The sequence below is a fragment of the Lynx rufus genome, unplaced genomic scaffold (assembly GCF_022079265.1).
Source record: "Lynx rufus isolate CCGP_SWC_20201006 ecotype Redwood Valley unplaced genomic scaffold, mLynRuf1.p SCAF_16, whole genome shotgun sequence".
In the NCBI taxonomy this organism is placed as follows: domain Eukaryota; kingdom Metazoa; phylum Chordata; class Mammalia; order Carnivora; family Felidae; genus Lynx; species Lynx rufus.
This window is the reverse complement of record NW_025814830.1, coordinates 29,995,901-30,014,459: the sequence shown is the minus strand read 5'-3', so window position 1 is coordinate 30,014,459 and position 18,559 is coordinate 29,995,901. Positions and strand designations below refer to the sequence as shown.

Below are 18,559 nucleotides of genomic sequence, written 5' to 3'. Positions count from 1 at the left end.
ATGTGTATCCTTGTCTCAGGGCCTGCTTCTGGGGGATCCCAAAACAAGACAAGCACCTCTTATGCATCAGGGCCTCTGTGCACGATTCCACTGAATCCGCCACAAGAGCCCTGCCCCAGAGCATCTGAAATGATGATTCTCAGTCTGAAGTGCAATCAGAACCGCCCAGATAAAAGGACATCAAATCTGAGTCGGGGGCGGGGGGGGGGGCACTGCACGGTGAGCAGGAAGCAGAGGTGTGTCTGGGGAAGCCCAGGCCTGACTAGTCATTTCCATCCCCCGGGGGCGGTCCTGCTGCCTCCTCCTCTGGTTCAGGATCCAGAGAAGCCAGTGTCTGGAAAGGTTCCCTTGAGTGGACGTGAGTAGATTGGTAGGGATCGCGGATGCCGGCGTGAGTAGCAGGACCACGGGACCACCAGCCGAACCCCCCACCCTGCTCCTGCATAGAGAGCAGGGGCCGGGGGGTCAGCGTGCCGTAGCGTGGCCACCGCCCTCGCTTGGTGCGGCCACCTTTCTTCTAGCGAGTTCTGCCTCGTTGGTTAAGGAGACCAGGAAGTACTGGGGAGTGTGTGCGTATACGAATGCATGCGTGTGCGTGTGTGTGTGTATGTGTGTGCACACCGGTCTCTTCCTGCCCATCTATGACACGCCTCTTCTGCGCTCTCTCTCCCATTCTGCAAATGAGACCAAGGCTCAGGAAGGTAAAAATGATGTGTCCAAAGCAATACAGCTGGCTTATGGCAAAGCCAGGATAGAGAGACAATCTGGGTCGCCTGATGGCTCCGTCGGTTAAGCGTCCAACTTCAGCTCAGGTCATGATCTCACACTTCGAGAGCTCGAGCCCCACCTTGGGCTCTGTTGTCGGCACTGAGCCCACTTCGGATCCTCTGTCTCCCCCTCTCTCTGCCCCTCTCCAATTGTTCTCTCTCTCTCTCTCAAAAATGAATATAAATTTTTTTAAAAATCTAAAAAAAAGAGAAAAGAAAGTCCATCTAACTAACTGATTAACTGGGATCTGTCTCCTCGGGCATCTTCTATCTTGAAGTCCAAGGGAGCTGGCAGCTCAAGGGTGGAGAAATGAGTTTAGACACCTACAGAGATACTGACTGAGCTGTTTGTATCAGCTCCCACGAGCTGTCCTGTGCTCCAAAGTTGTCCCGGGGGCTAATTCAGACCTGGTGTCTGGGGGGTGCGGGCAACTTGCCAGGACACAGGAATACAGAAGCAGGAAAAGAAGGTAGGGTCCCTTCTAACGAAATCGAATGGTCCACCTGCCTGGTGTGGTGTGGGAGCCACCTTGTCTGGAGGCGGGGGAGGGGCGGGCACCGCATGACCCTCCCGAGTCTTGTCCCAGAGAGGGCCTCACTCAAGAGTTATTCCACGAGTGCCCACTCCCTGCCAGGCCTGGCTGGGTGCTGGGCGCCAAGGTGAGCAGCACAGAGAGGAGCCCTGTCGGCAGTCACAAGCCTCTGCGCCCTGGCAGCCTCTCACCGATGATGATGAAGGCCACGGCGATGGCGTAGGCCAGCAGGTAGCCACGCACGGGCTCCTTGTTCTTGCCGTAGCCCTTGCCGAAGAAGCCGATCAGTGGGTACAGCTGGTCCTCACACAGGCACTGTGGGCACAGGAAGACGTGCTCACCCCAGGCTGGGCGCCCTCCTCCCCTCCCTTGCAGCCCCAGCTGGCCCTGCTTCCTCCCTCTACCTCAGCAGACTACTTGCCCCAGTCTGGGTCCTGTCTTCTCTCTCTCTGTCTCTCTTTTTTAAACATTTATTTTTGAGAGAGCATGAATGGGGGAAGGACCGGGAGAGAAGGAGACACAGAATCTGAAGCAGGCTCCAGGCTCCGAGCTGTCAGCACAGAGCCCGACATGGGGCTCGAACTCACGCACCAACCGTGAGATCGTGACCTGAGCCGAAGTCAGACGCTTACCTGACCGAACCACCCAGGCGCCCCCTGTCTCTTAAAAGGGAGTCATCTCCCTGCCCACCCCCACGTCACCAGGGAGCTAGCAAGGGGGCAAAGAGAGGGGGTGGCCCGCGTGGGGGTGAGACTGGGTCAGAGAAATTGCAGGCAGGGCGCCAGGCTGCACAAGGGAGACTGTGGGAGGGAAATGCGGGTGCTCTTTGCAGCACACCGTGGGACGGGGGCCGCTTCCTGTGGGTTTGCTCTCTAGCCCCCTTTCTCCTTCAGTCTAGACGTCCCATCCCATGATACCTCCAGGCCTCTGTAGGGGTCACCTGGGGACCCTTCCACCGGGCCTTCTGACACTCGCGGCCCCGTTCCACAGCCTCACCTGGAAGACCTTGGCGGCGGAGACGAGGCAGGCCAGGGCGGAGGAGAGCGTGGCCCCAAAGATGCCGGCCGTGATCAGGGGCGCGAAGCCCGACACCATGCTCATGGTCTGCAAGGACATGGGGTTCGGGCCCCTCATGGTGGGGCCCCTCACGCCCGGAGTCCTCGCCTCAGGCGGGGGCTGGGTCCTGAGGCCCCCGAGTCCACACTCCTCGCCTGGAGATCCCAGTGCCCACCGAGTCAGGGACTGGGCCCAGGGGCCCCCCACCTGAGCCTGAACCTCTTTCCCCCGCGCCCGGGACCCAGCCCCCCAAACCACGTGTGTCCCAGCCCGTTCCAGCCTCTGTCTGGTCCTTCCCCGCGTCTGCTGGGCCAGACTCCCTGGCAGAGGCCGCGCGTACCTGGTAGTAGTTGATGAGGCCATAGCGGCAGCTGTGCTGGTGGGCACACTCGGTGAAGTTCCAGCCGTAGCCACAGGCCAGCCCCTCGCAGGCGCCCGAGCCGGGGGTCACCGTGGCATTCAGGACCCCGGAGGCATCGCGAACCACGCAGGAGCCTGAAGGGGCAGCAGGGCTTGGGGAGGCCTCCCGCCCGCCCTTCCCTCCTTCCTCCTCTCCTCCCACCCCAGACACTGGCCGCTTCTGCACAGGGCGAGAGGCTGCTTGAGGGACCAGCTCTCCCTTTAGCGTGTGCTACTACTAATGGATGATGACGACGATGACGATGACGGCAATGAAATCTGCGAACGTGCAGAGGCACTCACGACGTGCCACGCGCTCCGCTAAGCGCTTGAAACAACCCTGGGAAGCAAGTATGACCATCGCTTTCATTGTCGGTGCCATTCTACAGTGGCGCGGTGACCTACAGTGACCCGTGAAGATCACCATGTCCTTCTTAAAGCAGAGACCTGGCTGGCTGTGACCGGGGCCGTGTCCCTCGGCCATCCGTGAGCGGCTCGCCTCACAAGGGGGTGGCGGGCAGCCAGAGCGCCTGTGAGGATCTCAGTGCGAGGCAAGGGTCAACAGCCCAGGCCTGGGTTCAAACCTGGCTCCACCGCTCAGTGGCTGTGTGACCCTGGGCAGGTCGCTTAACCTCTCTGAGCCCTGCTTTTCTCTTCTGTAAAATGGCGGGTTGGCAGTGCCTGGATTGAATGCGGTGAGGCATGTCAGGGGCCCGGCATGTGGTTGAGTCAGCGGTTAGTGTCGTCTTCACCACCACCACCATCATCATTATTGTTATTATTACCCATCCTTGGGTCAGAGTATTGTTTGTCCTCTAGGAATTTCCCACTCTTGAATCTGTAACCTCAGGTCTGAAGGGACCAGAGGAGCCTGGTCTGACCGTCCCCATCCCCACCACAAACGACCATCCCCCCCCCCCCGGCGAAGATGTTCTGGTCACCACCGGTTGTCCCCAAAAAGAAGGTTTGAGGGTCCACTTCTTGCGGTCACCATGCTCTCCCTGTTAGAGAGCTGAGCCCCCTGCCCCGTGTGACCCTTCCGGCGGTCTGGGCTGGCTACTCACCGATGGTGGCCGAGATGGCCAGGTAGGAGACGGTGGTCCAGAAAATGGCCATGAGCGTTCCCTTGGGAATGGCTACAGCAGGGTCCTGGGGGAGGGGGAGGAAGAGAGAGAAGGCATCAGGCAGCCTCTGGGTCTCCGTCAGGCCCTTCTCTTGTCTGAGGCCCGGATGGGCCAGCAACTGCTGGCCGTGTGTGAATCACCGTCAGGTACCCATTGATTTGTGTGGTTCCACAGCAATTAACATAAAGACAAGCCCCAAACTCTCCTCTGAGGAGAAACTCTCTGCTGGCATTTTCCTAGCAGAAATAATAAATCTTCACATGCACACATCGGGTATTCCACTCTTCCAGACACTTCCTCAAACATAACTTCCTGGGCACTGGAAGTGGCCAGGGTGTCCCTACCCTGCTGGTGGGGAAACTGAGGCCAGGAAGCGGAGCGGAGGCCCCAGCCGGCTGAGCCAGGGGCGGCTCTGTCCTGACCACACCAAGTCCGCAGCCGCAGGCCTGGGGGGGCTGGTGCTGAGTGGTGCAACACAGGTAGGGACCCTTACAGCAGGGTCCCCCCGCCAGGTGTAGACCCCAGCCCCAGGGGCAGGCCACGCGGGCACTGGGAAGGACATCCGTGCACCTCCCCAGCTTTCCCACAGCTGACAGGTAGAACCACAAATTACAGAGCTTGGAGGGACAGCGACACCGTTCAGCGTCACAGGCAGGTCCAGACAAAGCTGGCAACAACCAGTTCCCTGCCTCAGACACTCAGGAGCCTGAGTTGGAATCGATGGTCACTCAGTGATGAACGAGCCCCAGACCCCGCCCTTAAGGACCCTGTGCCCCAGGGAAGGAGGTCCCGCCAACACAGGGCGGATGGCACCTGTCACGGGACAGCCTGAAGTGTGCTGGAGAACAAGGGGAAGGAGGGAGAGCAACACGGTGCAGCGACCACGGAGGGCCTCACGGCAGAGGGGACGGCTGAGGTGGCTCTGAAGGCCTGGGGTGGGAGGAAAGGTGAGGCAGGCCAGAGCCAAGCGGAAGCAGAGATGCGTTGCTGGAGCGAGGCTGGGGGACCTGGAGCTTCCAGATCTGCTGCAGTGTCTGCTTTGGGGGGCCCGGCAGCTCTTCCTTGGGTACCAGGATGACCTGACTAGGTCAACACACAGAGTCCCCCGGTCCCAAGGCCAACGGACCGCCTCCACTTCCCCTCCCACCTACAGTGGGTTGAACAGTATCTCCAAAAATTCGTGTTCGCTCAGAACCTCAGATTATGACCGTATTTGGAAATAAGGTCTTTGCAGATGTCGTTAGTTAAGATGAGGTCATACCCAGTTGGGTGGGCCTTAAATCCAATGACTAGTGTTCCTGTGAGAAGAGGGAGGGACACACAGAGGGAAGAAGGCTGGCTGAAGACAGCCGCAGAGACTGGAGAGAGGCAGCCCCATGCCAAGGAATGTCAGAGCCACCAGAAGCTGGGAGAAAAAGGAAGGATTCTCCCCTACGGCCTTCAGAGGGAACGTGGCCCTTAACACCTTTGTTTTGAACTTTTGGCTTCCAGACTGTGCAAGAATAAACGTCTGGGATTTTTTGTTTGTTTGCTTGTTTTTGGTTTCTGTTTGTTTGTTTCTGAGAGACAGAGCATGAGCAGGGGAGGGGCAGAGAGAGGGGGAGACACAGAATCCGAAGCAGGCTCTGGGCTCTGAGCTGTCAGCACAGAGCCCGACACGGGGCTGGAACCCATGAACTGTGAAATCATGACCCAAGCCAGTGTCAGAAGCTTAACCGACTGAGCCAGCCAGGCACCCCAGTGTCTGTTTTAAGCCCCTGTGTTTGTGGTAGTTTGTCACAGCAGCCGTGGGCGGTGGGCACACCCGGCCTCCATCCTACCCCTATATCTTGGCCTGAAATCTCTGAGCCGGGCTCACAAGTCAGCACATCCGAGCCCACATCCCAGCCCGTCTCTTCCCAGGGGTATGTGCGCTGGGACAAGCCCCTTCACCTCTCTGAGCCTAGGGATGCCCCGAACCCCGATCTGTGAGATGATAACCCAACGTGGCACGCAGCCAGCACCCACAAATGTGAGCAGTTAGGAGAGGGGACTGTGTCGTGCTCGGGGACACGCGTTGGGACCACAGATGCAGCACAGACCCCACAGCTGTCACCTGGAAGTCCCTTGTCTCTCAGCCTCAGCCTCCCCATCAGAAAATTAAGCTAGTAAAGCTTTCCTCGGCCATAGCACAGGCTGATTGTGAAGAGACACTGGTCACGAGATTGCTCTGTCAGTGCTAAAGGGTCAGGGAGGTGTGAGGGATTAATATGATGGTAACTCTGATGTCACCCTTTAAAAAAATTTTTTTTAATGTTTATTTTTGAGAGAGAGAGAGAGAGAGAGAGAGAGAGAGACAGAGCACAAGCAGGGGAGGGGCAGAGAGAGAGACACACATAGAATCCGGAGCAGGCTCCAGGCTCAGATCTGTCAGCACAGAGCCCGACGCGGGGCTCGAACACACGGACCGCGAGATCATGACCTGAGCTGAGGTCGGACTGAGCTACCCAGGCACCCTTGACGTCACCCCTTTAAATGTCACATTCTCTGAGGTCTCCGGCCACCTTGTGCGCATTTGTACCAGCTCCTCCACCCCCGCCCCCAGGGATTCCCTACCCTCCCTCTGCTTCGTTTCTCTCCCCAGCACCACCCACAAGCCACTCTCACTCCACATCCTCCTTATATTTCGGTGCCTTGTCTCTCTCACGAGAATGTCAGCTCCATGAGGACAGGAACTTGTGCCTGTTTTGTTCCCCACTGTGTCCACAAGACGCCGGCACAAAGCAGGTGCTCAAAACATATCCGCTGAATGATAAACTTAGGATGACGCTGAGGCCTCTTTGTTCTAGAAACTTGCATTCCAGCTCCTCTGCCACCTGTGTGTGTGGTCCTGGGCCACCCCAGCCCTCTCTGCGCTTGGTTTGTTCCTCTGTAACATGGGGGTGATGAGGGCATGAGCCCCCTGAGTATAATGTACCCAGCGGCCACATAGTAAAAATTACCACAACCTTGACTACTAGCCATTAGTACTTTCTCCATGCTGGGCACTGTTCTAAGCACATCACATAAATTAGCACATGGAATCCTTATTCCCTGCTCTGTGAAGGGGAGGGGGCGGTGGGCTGTTAGTCCCATTTTACAGTTGGCAAAACTAAAGCCCAGGGAAGTTTTAAGGGACTTGCATAAAGTCTCCATGAATGGAAGCTTCTCTCCCGTTGAGGACATACTGTCTCACAAAATGGGCAGAGGGCTGGATGCAGGAGGGAAGTGCTGATTGGGGGCTTGAGGGCATTTAGGACAGAGTAGAGGTGCACCCCCTTCCCCCCCCCCCACTACTGGGTCCGGGACAGCTGCCTGCCACCCGAGAAGCTGGACGAGGTGTCTGGATAAATCGCTAGGCTGCGATGATCTGTAACGGGGCTGGCAGGGGAACCAGGCTGTCTGAGCACAAGACTGGCCACTGCAGGGACCTCAGGGCGGACAGGCAGACCAGGCCTCTGCTGGCCGCTCCCCAGAAAAGGAAAAGGAACCAGACAAACACAGCCACTCCGGGATTCCCAGGCCATGCTGGGTACCGCCCAGGCATACCCAGTTAGAGCCAGGCTGGGTGGAGACTGTCCCCAAGGCACAATTCTTAAGTCGTTTAAGAAAATGCATCAAGGAGGGGCGCTTTGGTAGCTCAGTCCGATTCTTGGTTTTGGCTCAGGTCATGATGTCACAGTTTGTGGGATCGAGTCGTGTGTTGGGCTCTGTGCAGACAGTGTGGAGCCCGCTTGGGATTCTCTCTCTCTCTCTCTCTCTCTCTCTCCCTCCCTCCCTCAAAAATAAATAAATAAACATTAAAAAACTGCATCAAGGAGCACCTTTCGAGTGGGACTGGAGGCTGGGGGAAAGGGCTCCAAGCACAGAGCCAGGCTCTCACCGATCACCCCACATACACACCATCTATCTCCTTGATCCTGCCCTGGCAAAGACCCCACGGCCTTCAAAGCCCAGCCTCAGCCCTACCTCCACCCAGGGTTTTGCCGGAGCCCCTGCCAACATCCGCCTGCCCTTCTCTCCCACCTTCTAGCAGTTTGTACTTCACTCTAAGCCTCCCATCCGGTACGTTTCACCCTCTATCCACTCAATAAGCATGTTGTCTGACTCTTAGCTGGGAATCGGGACATAGAGGCAGGCCCCAGTTGTCCAGCTCAAGAGAACGGGACGGGCGAAGAGACACGTAAATGGCCCGATGTCTTTATGCTCAAGAGCCACGAAGGATCAGGAGAGATTTAAGGATGGAAGCGTTATTTGAAAGAGAAACAGAACTTCTCAAGGTTAAAAAAACAAGTGTAGGGCATCCCAGGAAGAGAGCACAGCAGAGGCAAAGATGTGGAGGAGAGACAGACAGCAGCAGGTCCTCGGGACTGGGGCAGGGGTCATAGCAATGGCGTTGGCAGGTTGGAACCTTGAGCTCTGAGCCTAGGAAACTGCCCACATCAAGAAGGTGGAGGGCCCTGGGAAGATGTCAGCCCAGCCAAGATGTGCATGAACCAGCTGCAGCTTTGGAAGGTCGAGCTGGCTCCGTCTTCCCCTTAGGCTGACTCCCGGGAACCAGGGAGGAGACTGGCCCGCTTTAGTCATTAGTCCTCCAGGCCTAGAGCATAGCTGGTGCCAACCAATAAACCTCAGAACTGAGTAGAATGAATGGACCTGGTTTGGATTGACTGGGGTTGAGTTGGGTTGGAATGGACTGGATTTTAGAAGCTCTGACTCCATGGTGTCTGTGCCAGGCTCAGTGCCCAGTGGGAGATCCCAGCGGGACACAGCCAGGAAGCCGGGGGTGGGGGGGGGTGGGCGTCTGGCTCACCTTGAGGTCCCCAGAGATGTTGGCCCCTGCCAGGATGCCTGTAGCCGAGGGAAAGAAGATGGAGAACATCCCGAAGAAGCTGCCTTCTGCACCCCGCCAGTCGGGTACCAAGTTCTGGACAAAAATGTCCGCTGGAAGACCAAAGCCTGAATCAGGGATGCCTGGAAGGCTGGGCCCAGCCAGCCAGGCAGGAGGCTCCTCTCTGGCAGCTCCTGGCCCTGGGAGTTGGGGGGTGGGTCTCATCTTCCTCATGCTCACAGAATGGGCCCAACCGGTGGGCAGACTGTACCTGTCCCCAGAGCCATGGGCAGGGGCCCCAACTTGCACGTACCCCGGTAGCTGAAGAAGCCTTTGGAGGCCTTGTCCTCAGATGGGGGGATCAGCGTCCCCACTAAGTAGTTGGCAAAGGAGATCATGATGACGAGGAAGAAAAGCACCTGGGCCTGGGGGGTGGGTAAAGGACCCTAGAGGTCAGATGGCCTGGCCCTACCTGCTCAGGGAGCCCCAGCAGGTCAGAACCTGTCCATGATCCCGTCCTCATTCATTCACTCATTCATTCATCACCCATTATGCTGCAGGTCCCGTGCTGGGAGTCGGCCACATAGCAAAGCTCTTGGCTTGTCTTGCTGGTGAATAAGGAACACGACTCTGGGGTGAGAACGAGGGTGTGATGGGGACTGTGGGTGGGGCTATGGAGCAGAGTGGCCTGCAAAGGTATCTATAAGGGTCCTAAAGGAGGGGATGAGTGACAGCAGAATTGGGGGCACAAGCCTGGGACACTCAAAGAACGGCAAGGAGGCCGCAGAGCCGGAAGCCGGAGGGAGGGGGAGAGAGGGCAGGCGGCGGCAGATCTGGCCAGTCTGCCCGCTGACGCCCGAGATTTCTGCTGCCCTCGCCCCATGGTGCCAAGCCTCTGAATTTTGGCTGGATACAGATTCACGTGAGGACCACGTCTCCCTGCCCTGCTTGCAGCTTAGGTGTGGCCGAGAGATCAAGTTCTAGTTGATGGAATGGAAGTAGAGGAACATGAGCAACTTCCAGGCGGTGCCAGAAAAGGAAAAGGAAGGGGAATTCGCTCCTTTTCACCCTCTCCCCTTCCTGCTGAGCGGACTGTGGACATGGTGGCGGTGGCCGCCGTGGAGCAGGTGCACGGAGGCCACACCCAGGGATGGAGCGGCCACAGGACAGAAACGGTCTGGGCGCCTGAGCCTCCGGGAGCCACACACACACACACATACACACACGGACTTTTACAGGTGAGAGAAACACACTGGTCCTGCTCCAGGCCCCGCCCTCAGGGTCCCTGTCACAACAGCAGAGCCGAAAGCCCAGCTAATACAGCGAGAAGAGGCAGGGCCGGGCCCAGGACCGGGGCCTCACGACTCACGTTCTTCACCTGACCGCTCCCAACATCCTCTCCTCACCTTGGACTCCCACTCCATGCCAGCCAGGGAGATGGCCAGCAGCACGGTGACGGTGACCACGCCGATGATGCGGATGTCATTGATGGGGTCCACGATGGGCGTGCCGTACTCCTAGGGCGGGGCACAGGCCGGGCTGCACACCCCACCCCTCCATCACAGGTGCCCTCTCAGCAAAGCACAAACACAACCACCTCGCCCACCCACAGAACATCCACAGTCGTGCTGTATCGGCCTGGACAGTTTGGCCCTAAAGGCAACACACCTCCCTGAAGGGGACTTCTGGGAATGGTCTTTATGTGATGAGATCACCCAGTCACCCACAGCGAGCAGACAGCGGCCCGGCAGGCAAAGTGGGGCAGAGGGGCAGGAAGGCCTGGCCCAGGTCGGGGGAGGGGAGAGCGAGGTAGGCTTCCCCGCGCTCCCCCTGCCTGGGGTCCAGCCCCCAGCTTTACCTGGAGCAGGTCCCGCACGGTCTCTGCAAAGCCCACGGTGTGCATGGCCACGCCCACAGCATTGGCAAAAGCGAAAATGAGGCCGATGGAGCCCCCGAGCTCTGGGCCGAGACTCCGGGAGATGAGGAAGTAGGTGCCACCTATCAAGGACGGAGCCAGAATCCGTGAAACCAAAGGATCAGCTGGCTGGGGTGGGCTTGGGGCAGGCAGAAGCCGAGGCTGGGAAAGGGTAACCAGGGGACCCGCGGGGCCCATAGCACAGGAGATAACCGAGGCCTTCACCTGGAACCAGAGGGAGCAGCCTGGGGAGTCCCCGTTTTGGTGGGGGTGGGGTGGGTGGGGGTGGCTTGGAGACCCATTCCCGGGGAGGAGACGGGGGTGAGCGACAAGAAAGGGGAGGGCCTTCGGGGTGGGGTGGGACCCACCTGACTTGACCTTGCCGTTGGTAGAGATGGCCGAGATGGAGAGGCCCGTGATGGAGGTCACCGTGACCGAGAGCAGGATGATGATCCAGGTCAGGACTGGGGGGTGGGGGTGGGGGTGGAGGGGATGTGATTACCAGGAAACTCAGCCGGGGCATTTCCCAGGTGGGGAGCCATGTGAGGAACCTAAAGTAGCCAGCTGGCTTGCCATGCCACCTAAGTCACCGAGCCTTGGTTTTCTCATCCAAAAAATGGGTCTCTGTCTACCTCCTGGTATATTCTGAACAGCCAGTACATAAGGGATCATTCGGTATGGAAGGGAAGGTACCCTCTTTTAGTAATAAAAAGTAATGTAGGGACACCTGGGTGGCTCAGTCGGTTGGGTGTCCGACTCTGGCTCAGGTTATGATCTCGTGGTTCACGGGGCTCTGGGCTGACAGCTCAGAGACTGGAGCCTGTTTCAGATTCTGTGTCTCCCTCTCCCTCTCTGCCTCTTTCTCTCTCTCAAAAATAAATAAAACATTAAAAAAAATTTTTAAAAAGTAATAGTTACCACTTGATGAACACCTTTGGGTACCAAATCCTATGGTGTTTTACATGCATCATAGAAACCCTATTATAGGTCTGTGGGTAGGGACAGTTATCACTCCCAGTTTACTGATGAGGAAACCAAGGCTCAGGGAGGTTAAGAAACTTGTCCAAGGTCACACAGCATCAGAGCTAGCATCTGAACCTTGGTGTCTGTCCAGAGCAGAAGTTCCTAACCTGGATGCTATGCAGGAGAGATTGGCTCTGAGAGGTTCAGGGACCTGCTGAGGGCCAACAGGGCCAGGGAGAGTCCTCGGGTCTGTTGACTCCACTGCAGACTCCCCTGCCACACCTCCCTGTCCTCTGTCACTGCAGGAGCCTGCGGGCTCTGCAGCCCAAGTTCAGGATTGTGGCCTGGAAGGATAAGGTCTCAGACACACTCTTCCCCTTCCCCCAGGAGGTGACACTCACCGATGCCCGCCTGGGCTGTAATCCAGGGGAGCCGTAGGTAGAGGATCACGCCCCAGATATTGAGCATGCAACGGATCTGGGAAGAGAGAGGGGTCGGAGGTCACCTGGGTGGGCCGGATACCCCATAGCCAAACATACAAGTCTCTGTCCCCAGTCATGGCATGGCACGGCCTAGGGGACACGTGGGTCCTTTCTTGGCTCTACTCACTGCAATGGGTTCCTACTTCAATGCCCCTCTAACTCACTGGGGCACCCAGGGAGGGGGGGTACCCAGAGACTCACTTTTCTGCCCTCCCACTGGGGTCTGAGGATGGGCTGCAAGCATAATCACCCCTCACCGGGCTCCCAGCCCGGGATCCTGTGTCCGGCAGCCCCAGCCGGGGCCCCAGTGGCCAGCTGCTGGCCCAGGGCCTGGCATCCAGGGGCAGCTCAGCAAATGCCAGCTGAGCCAATGCCCCACATACAAGCAGAAACAGCACTCAGGTCGCTGTGACTTCAGCTTCCAAATTTAAAGCAAAGCCAGAGGCCACAGCTGAGACTGAAATTCCATGGAGGTGGGGGTGCTGATGTGGTCTTGGGCCCCAGCCACGTCTTGGGGAGGGGCAGGAACATGTGGCGTTTACAAGGCAGGGAGACCTCTAAGACCCTCTATACACTCCGAGATAGCAAACGGGGCCACGCCAGGCTCTGGCTGCCACAGCTCAGGAGGAAGATTCAGACGCCATATACGAGCTGCTGGGGTAGAGGGGAGCTCACAGTTCAGATGGAGAAACGGAGGCACAGCCAGTAGGCAGCTGGTCAGAGTGAGGTCAGAACCCAGGCCTCCCGCCTTCCAGAGCAGGACCAAAGCCTTCTTCCAACTCTCATGTGATCCCCTCTGTAAGGTCCCATAATGCCTTGCAAAGCCAAGTTCATTTGATTCTTTGCTGTTTGAGGACTTACTGGTGCTCTAGGCCACAGGAAACCTTCCCCTGCCCATCACTGAGAATGAGAAAAACATGCGTGCACACTGTGTGTTTCGTGCTGCCCCCTGGTGGCTGTGGGGGAAAACAATGTCTTCTAATAATTCCAGGGGAAGCATTGATCCAAGCAATTCCCGTCTATTAACTCATTTAACGCACATCATTTACAGATGAAGAAACTGAGGCACAGACAGGTTAAATAACTTGTCCAAGGCCATAGAACAAGTGAATATACACAGATCTTTCCTAGGGCAAGGTATCAGTCTGGGGGTTGAGAAGCGCAAAACCAGGGAAAATCTCTGAGGCCCAGGCTGGACCTTGGGTCTACCCTGGCCACTGACATCTGAGAGTCAGAGCTGAGCCTGGATGGAACTCTGTCTCGCACTCCCATTCCTGGGCATCCCACCCACACCCTACTCACCATCACCCCCTTGACCCAGCCAAAGCGCACGGGCTCCCCAGGGTTCTTCTCACTGTTGGTGCCTGTCTCGTCCTCCACCAGGCCGTCAGTCATCTCATGGCCGGGCCGGCTGTCGAAGGCCAAGGCGTGCAGATGGCTGCCTTCCTGCTGGAAGCCCAGAGGCCACAGGTCAGGCAGGCGGGGGTCATGACACTCCAGCCCCCCATCTCGCCTCCTCCACAGTCCAGCCCCGCAGGCAGCAAACCCAGCAAGCCTCCTCTCCGCTGCAGACCTTCCTCATTCCCACCTCCCTACCTCTTTCAGGTGCGTGCAGCCTCTGTTCACGCACCTCCACCCGCCGTGGCTCATTACCTCTCTAGGAGGCTACGATTGCTTGATTGGGTCATCGGTGCCCGGACAATAAACATTACAACATGTGCCCCAAGCTCTATAGCTTCCACGCTCACATTTCACTGAGGCCTCTTGACCCATGAAGAAGACACTTGTTTGTCCCCGGGGCACAAGAGCCAAGGCTCAGAGAAGTTAAGCACCCGTGTCAAGGTCACACAGCAGGACCGTGGCCAGTCTTTGAGACAGTGCTTACCTTGAGGAAGGAGTGCAGATGGGCCAGCGTGGGCCGGACCTTTCGGGGCTCTCCGGGCAGGGCGCTGTTGGCATAGTGCTCGTAGGCGGGCACCACATCGATAGTGTTGTAGCCGAAGGTGCGCATGTAGAAGGTGCTGCCGTGGGTCAGGTGGCTGGGGTGGCTGCTGTCGTAGGCAGCCGGCGGCGGGGGCTCATCGCCCCCCAGCAGCGTGCTGATGGTGAAGCGCCCGCTGCACAGCGTGGGGTCCCCCGGCATCTCTGACCCTGGCAGCTCTGCCATGGTGGCTCTGGGTGTCCGGGGAGGGGGCCAGGGTCGGCGGGGATGTGCTGGGTGGCTTTATAGGCTGGCCCACAGCGGGGAGGAGGCAGGGAGTTTGGCCCAAACCGCCCATGGCTGGCGAGCAGGGTCCCTGGACGGGGTGGGAGGTGGAGCACGTGCCCACTGCTGTCCTGCCCGCCACCTGATCGCGGAGATAGCAGCCCGGCCTGGGACTGGGAGGGCTGGACTGGACCACAGCCAGACGCAGAGCGGGAAAGGGGCAAACACATCCAGCCCCTGGGTCCCCGAGAGGCTCTTCTGAGTCTGAGAGCTGAGGACGTCTGCAGGACCCTAGGAAGCAGTACTCACCAGAGGGGACTCTTAGGGACCCTATGAGGGACCCTAGGGACAGCCTGATGACCTGTGGCCCCACCCTATGCAGGTTCAAAAACCTCTCCTTTTACCTAGTATTTAGTTTTAGTTTTTATTTACCTAGTATCTGTGAATAGATGAATGGTATGATGTTTAAAAAGATGCACACGTGTATATAAAAGGTTAGTCTCTCTCTCTTGAACCTCTGACTCCTAGTTGTGCCCGTCCTTCCAAAGACATCTCAGAGTGTAAAAGCCATTATATGCAAGCACCCCCAGACCAGAATTCAGCATGCGATAGGTGTGATCTGTAGCCACCTGGGGCCTGAAGGGCCCCTGGGGCTGACTTGTGGCTGGTCAGGGGCCTGCGGGGCAACTGGGTACCCAGCCTGCACATGCACCGCAGAGCCTGAGTTATAGAGCCCAAGGGGGCAGCGCCTCCCCTGGCCCAGCCCAGACAAAGAGCCCCCCATTCCCAAGGCGGACAGCAGCGGGCAGAGGCCCCATTTCATCGCTGGCCCAGGTCAGCTGCCCTGAGGCCATGCCTTGATTGCATGGGGGCGGGGGGGGGGGGGCGGGCTGCCCTCCGGTCACCAGAGGCACCTGAGCCATTGCAGGGTGGGGGCTGAAATCAGAAGAGGGTTAGGAGAGATGAGTTAGTGTGGTGGGCGCTCAGATGTGCCACCAGAGAGAAGGGGTGCCTGCGCTCAAGGTGCTGTTAAGTTAGTGGGGAAAAGGGACATGGAAACGGACTGGCCTGGCTGTGTAGTGAGGGTAGCAGTGGGAGAGATTCCCCCGCAGGAGGGTCAGGGTGGGGACAGCAGGGACTCAACAGACCCCTGACCAGAGCCTTGGAGGACGAGTTGTTTCTCTGGAGGCAGGGGATGGACGGAGACCCCGAGGCCACCATCAGCTCCAGGCTTCTGAGCTGGGCTTCTGCTCAGGGGCCAGCCATCCTTGGGAGGGACAAAGAGGGACACATTTCTCTCCCTCCCTCCCAGAAGGGGGCAGGTAGAAATGCTTAGACTGTGTTAGATAGTAAACTGGGTTAAGGAGTCACCCTCCAAGATGAGGGTACTTGGACTGGGGTCCGGGAGCCCCACAAAGTTGTGGACAAGTTTTCATACCTAAGTGCATTATTCTGGGAAGGGGGACATACATTTTGCTGCTAGAAGCTAAGCCCACGGGGGCAGGGATCTGGGCCTATCTCGTTCACAGATAATCCCAAGCAGCTAGAAGAGCCGTGAGTACTCCATAAATGCTTGCTGGACGGGTAATGAAGGGGGAGCCAGAAGCCAACAGGGCAAAGAGCGGCTGCCATAGAAACCCCCGGCTGGCAGTCTTAGCCTGAGTCAGGGGTGTAAGGGGCAGCTCCTGGCACTCTCCCAGCCGAGCCAGACATGGAGGTGAGCCGAGGATGACAGGCCCCCGATGACAAACCCGAAAGGTTATGATCACTGTGTATCTGTTTGCAAAGTTTATATATTCATCATATGTGTTCATTTTTTTAAAGAGACTCTCCTCGGGGCTCCTCTTAACGAGCCCCCGGCTTGCCTACCCCCTTCCCAGGATTTCTAGCTGCCCCTCAGAGAGGCTTCTGGAGAAGTGTGTCCCCAACCTCCACCCAGTGGGGCCGAAAACTAGGAGGTGAGGTCTCCAGGTCAGTTTTCCACCTTCCCTGCAGGTCTGGGCAGGGAGAGGCCGGCAGGTTACTCATTCTGTCCCATGGGGCCTTGGGGGCAGATCTTATCACCCTCTCACTTTTAAACTGAAAGTCACAGCTGCCTAACACCCCCTTCCACCCATCCAACACACTCCACCCTGGAGCAGCTGTGGAAATTTCCTGATTCCCATCTCAGGAGGGGAAGAGGCCAGGAGGGGCCAAGACTGGTTTCCAGCAGCACAGGGGCCACAGGCAGAGAGAGGGGCCACAGAATTTCTGGGTGATCTTGGGCAAGTCACTTCTTCATCCCTCCATGACACCTAGGCCTAGAGGAGCCCCAACGTCCCTTCTAGTCCCGCAGCTGCTTCAAGAAGCCGCTCCTGCCCCTCTGCATCTCTCTGGGGTGAGGTGAGAGTTAAACAGGACCCCTTGAAGGGCTTATCAAAAGACCACGTTGAAGGGACTGTCAGAACACCTGGTCCCAAAGCACAGACCCCCAGGAAAGCGGATTCTTATACGTGGATGGAAAGTGATCCATTTGGAGACACTTTCCAGGTGGGGGACACAGTGCCGGGTCAGACACAACACCTGCCTTGCGGGAGACCAGCTTCCATGTGGGCCCCAGAGTCCTGCAGGTCTGGGACCCAGGACTCAAAGTCGGATGTACCCTGAACCAAGCCCTGTGATGTGAGTCTCAGGCTCACACCCCAGGCCTCAGTTTCCACGTGACTTTGAGCACGTCACCTGACTGTGGTGAGCCTCAGCTGCCTCAGCAGCAAAATGGGAAAGCCACCTGCCCTGGGTCATTGGTGGCTCACCTGTCCAGCGTCAACCCCCAGCGGAGAGACTTCGGGCTCCTTGCGTCTCCCGAGGGGGATGGAGAACAGAAGGGGGAAAGGAACTGACTCAGTGGTCGAGAAACTCCCTAGGAGCGACAACTCTAGCCACAGGGCTGATGTGGTGAGGACAGGAGGGCCTGAGGCAACCTCTGCATCTCAGAGCCTCCTGTCTTCGAGGCCACAGAGCCACTCAAGCATTTATTAGGCTCCTCCTGCATACCAGGCACTGGAACTCGCAACCTAGCCTGGCAGGCAAACCAGCAACTGGCTAGGAGAGGGGGCAGCTGCCCCGGAGAGGGCGGGGATTCTGGGGCCTGGGGTCAGCGCAAGGAAGAGGTGGCCGGGGCTGGAGCACACAATGCCATGGGGGTAAGGGGAGGAGGGAAGAAAGGGGGGAATGTGAGGTGTTTCTTCAGTCACACACATTTATTGAGTGCCTCCTGCATACCAGGCCCTGTGGTAGGCAAAGGAAGCACCATGGAGAACAAGACAAGGACCCTGCCCTCTGGGAGCTTACATTCTAGTGGGGAGACAGACAGTAAGTAAACAAACAATCATTATGATACATTTAGTGGTAGGTGCTATTAAGAAAACAAAGCTTTAAAAAAAATTTTTTTAGGAGGGGCATTTAGGCCTGAGAATGAGAAATTCAAGGTAGGCTCCAGCAATGAGAAGAAGCCGCCCATATGCCAGCAGGAATGAGTTCAGGGCTTCCAGAAGGAGGAGAGAGCATGTGCAAAGGCCCTAGGATAGGAGTGTAGACAGCAAGAAGGCTGGTGTGGTTGAGCAGAGGGACTGAGGAGCTGGGGTCTGAGACACGCAGGGATCACTGGGCCTCGTAAGCCAGGGTCAGAAGGTTTATATTCCATCATGTGACGGTCAGATTTCCATTTACCAGAAATCACTCTGGCTGTTGGATGGACGATGGACTGAGGGAGGCAAGGTGCGGCAAGGCTAGTCAGGGACTACCGCAGGTGCGCCGTGGTGGCGGCCAGGCCAGGGCAGCGGCTGTGGGTGGCAGGGGGGGAGGACTGTTGGGACCTGAGGTGTGTTGTGAAGGCAGAGCTGACAGGCCCAGCGCATGGATTCACGTAGAGCAGCGGTTGGAGGGAAGGGCCCAGGAAGGACCCTATGGGGCCAACGGCAGCATCGCTGCTGAGCAGGGAAGCCTGCCAGCGCCAGGGTAAGGGGCCTGGACTGCGAGATGCCACCTGTCTCTGGGAAGCCGCTGGCGAGCAGGGGAAGGCAGAAAGAACAGGGCCGGGGAGGGTCGGGAGGGGTTACCGCAACAGCCAGGCAGGAACAGACGGCAGCCTGGCTTAGGAGCCCCCGGGCCGTCCCCTGACTGCACGCGGTCTCGGGCATCACACCGGAACCCCTAACAGACGCTGACTCTGTGACCCCAGCCTGGAGAGTCTATGGGCTTGGGGGCCGGCATCTCCCCGGGGGATC

The 18,559-nt window shown here is 57.9% G+C and overlaps 1 protein-coding gene across 3 annotated transcripts in view; it reads right to left on the bottom strand.

Moving 5' to 3' along the window:
- SLC12A3 (solute carrier family 12 member 3) overlaps positions 1 to 14,255 on the bottom strand; it is a 38,178-nt gene extending 23,923 nt beyond the window's left edge. For 2 of the 3 annotated variants that reach the window (XM_047078433.1, XM_047078436.1), the window contains exons 1-12: positions 13,974 to 14,255; positions 13,391 to 13,537; positions 12,008 to 12,083; positions 11,012 to 11,107; positions 10,587 to 10,726; positions 10,135 to 10,245; positions 9,042 to 9,153; positions 8,711 to 8,841; positions 3,820 to 3,904; positions 2,697 to 2,851; positions 2,297 to 2,404; positions 1,492 to 1,615 (exon numbers count right to left, since the gene is read on the bottom strand). In XM_047078433.1, coding sequence (XP_046934389.1) covers positions 1,492 to 1,615; positions 2,297 to 2,404; positions 2,697 to 2,851; positions 3,820 to 3,904; positions 8,711 to 8,841; positions 9,042 to 9,153; positions 10,135 to 10,245; positions 10,587 to 10,726; positions 11,012 to 11,107; positions 12,008 to 12,083; positions 13,391 to 13,537; positions 13,974 to 14,255 — 1,567 coding nt within the window. The remainder of the gene's footprint in view (positions 1 to 1,491; positions 1,616 to 2,296; positions 2,405 to 2,696; positions 2,852 to 3,819; positions 3,905 to 8,710; positions 8,842 to 9,041; positions 9,154 to 10,134; positions 10,246 to 10,586; positions 10,727 to 11,011; positions 11,108 to 12,007; positions 12,084 to 13,390; positions 13,538 to 13,973) is intronic. The other variant, XM_047078435.1, reaches the window with a different exon arrangement.
- Between the last annotated feature and the right edge of the window lie 4,304 nt (positions 14,256 to 18,559).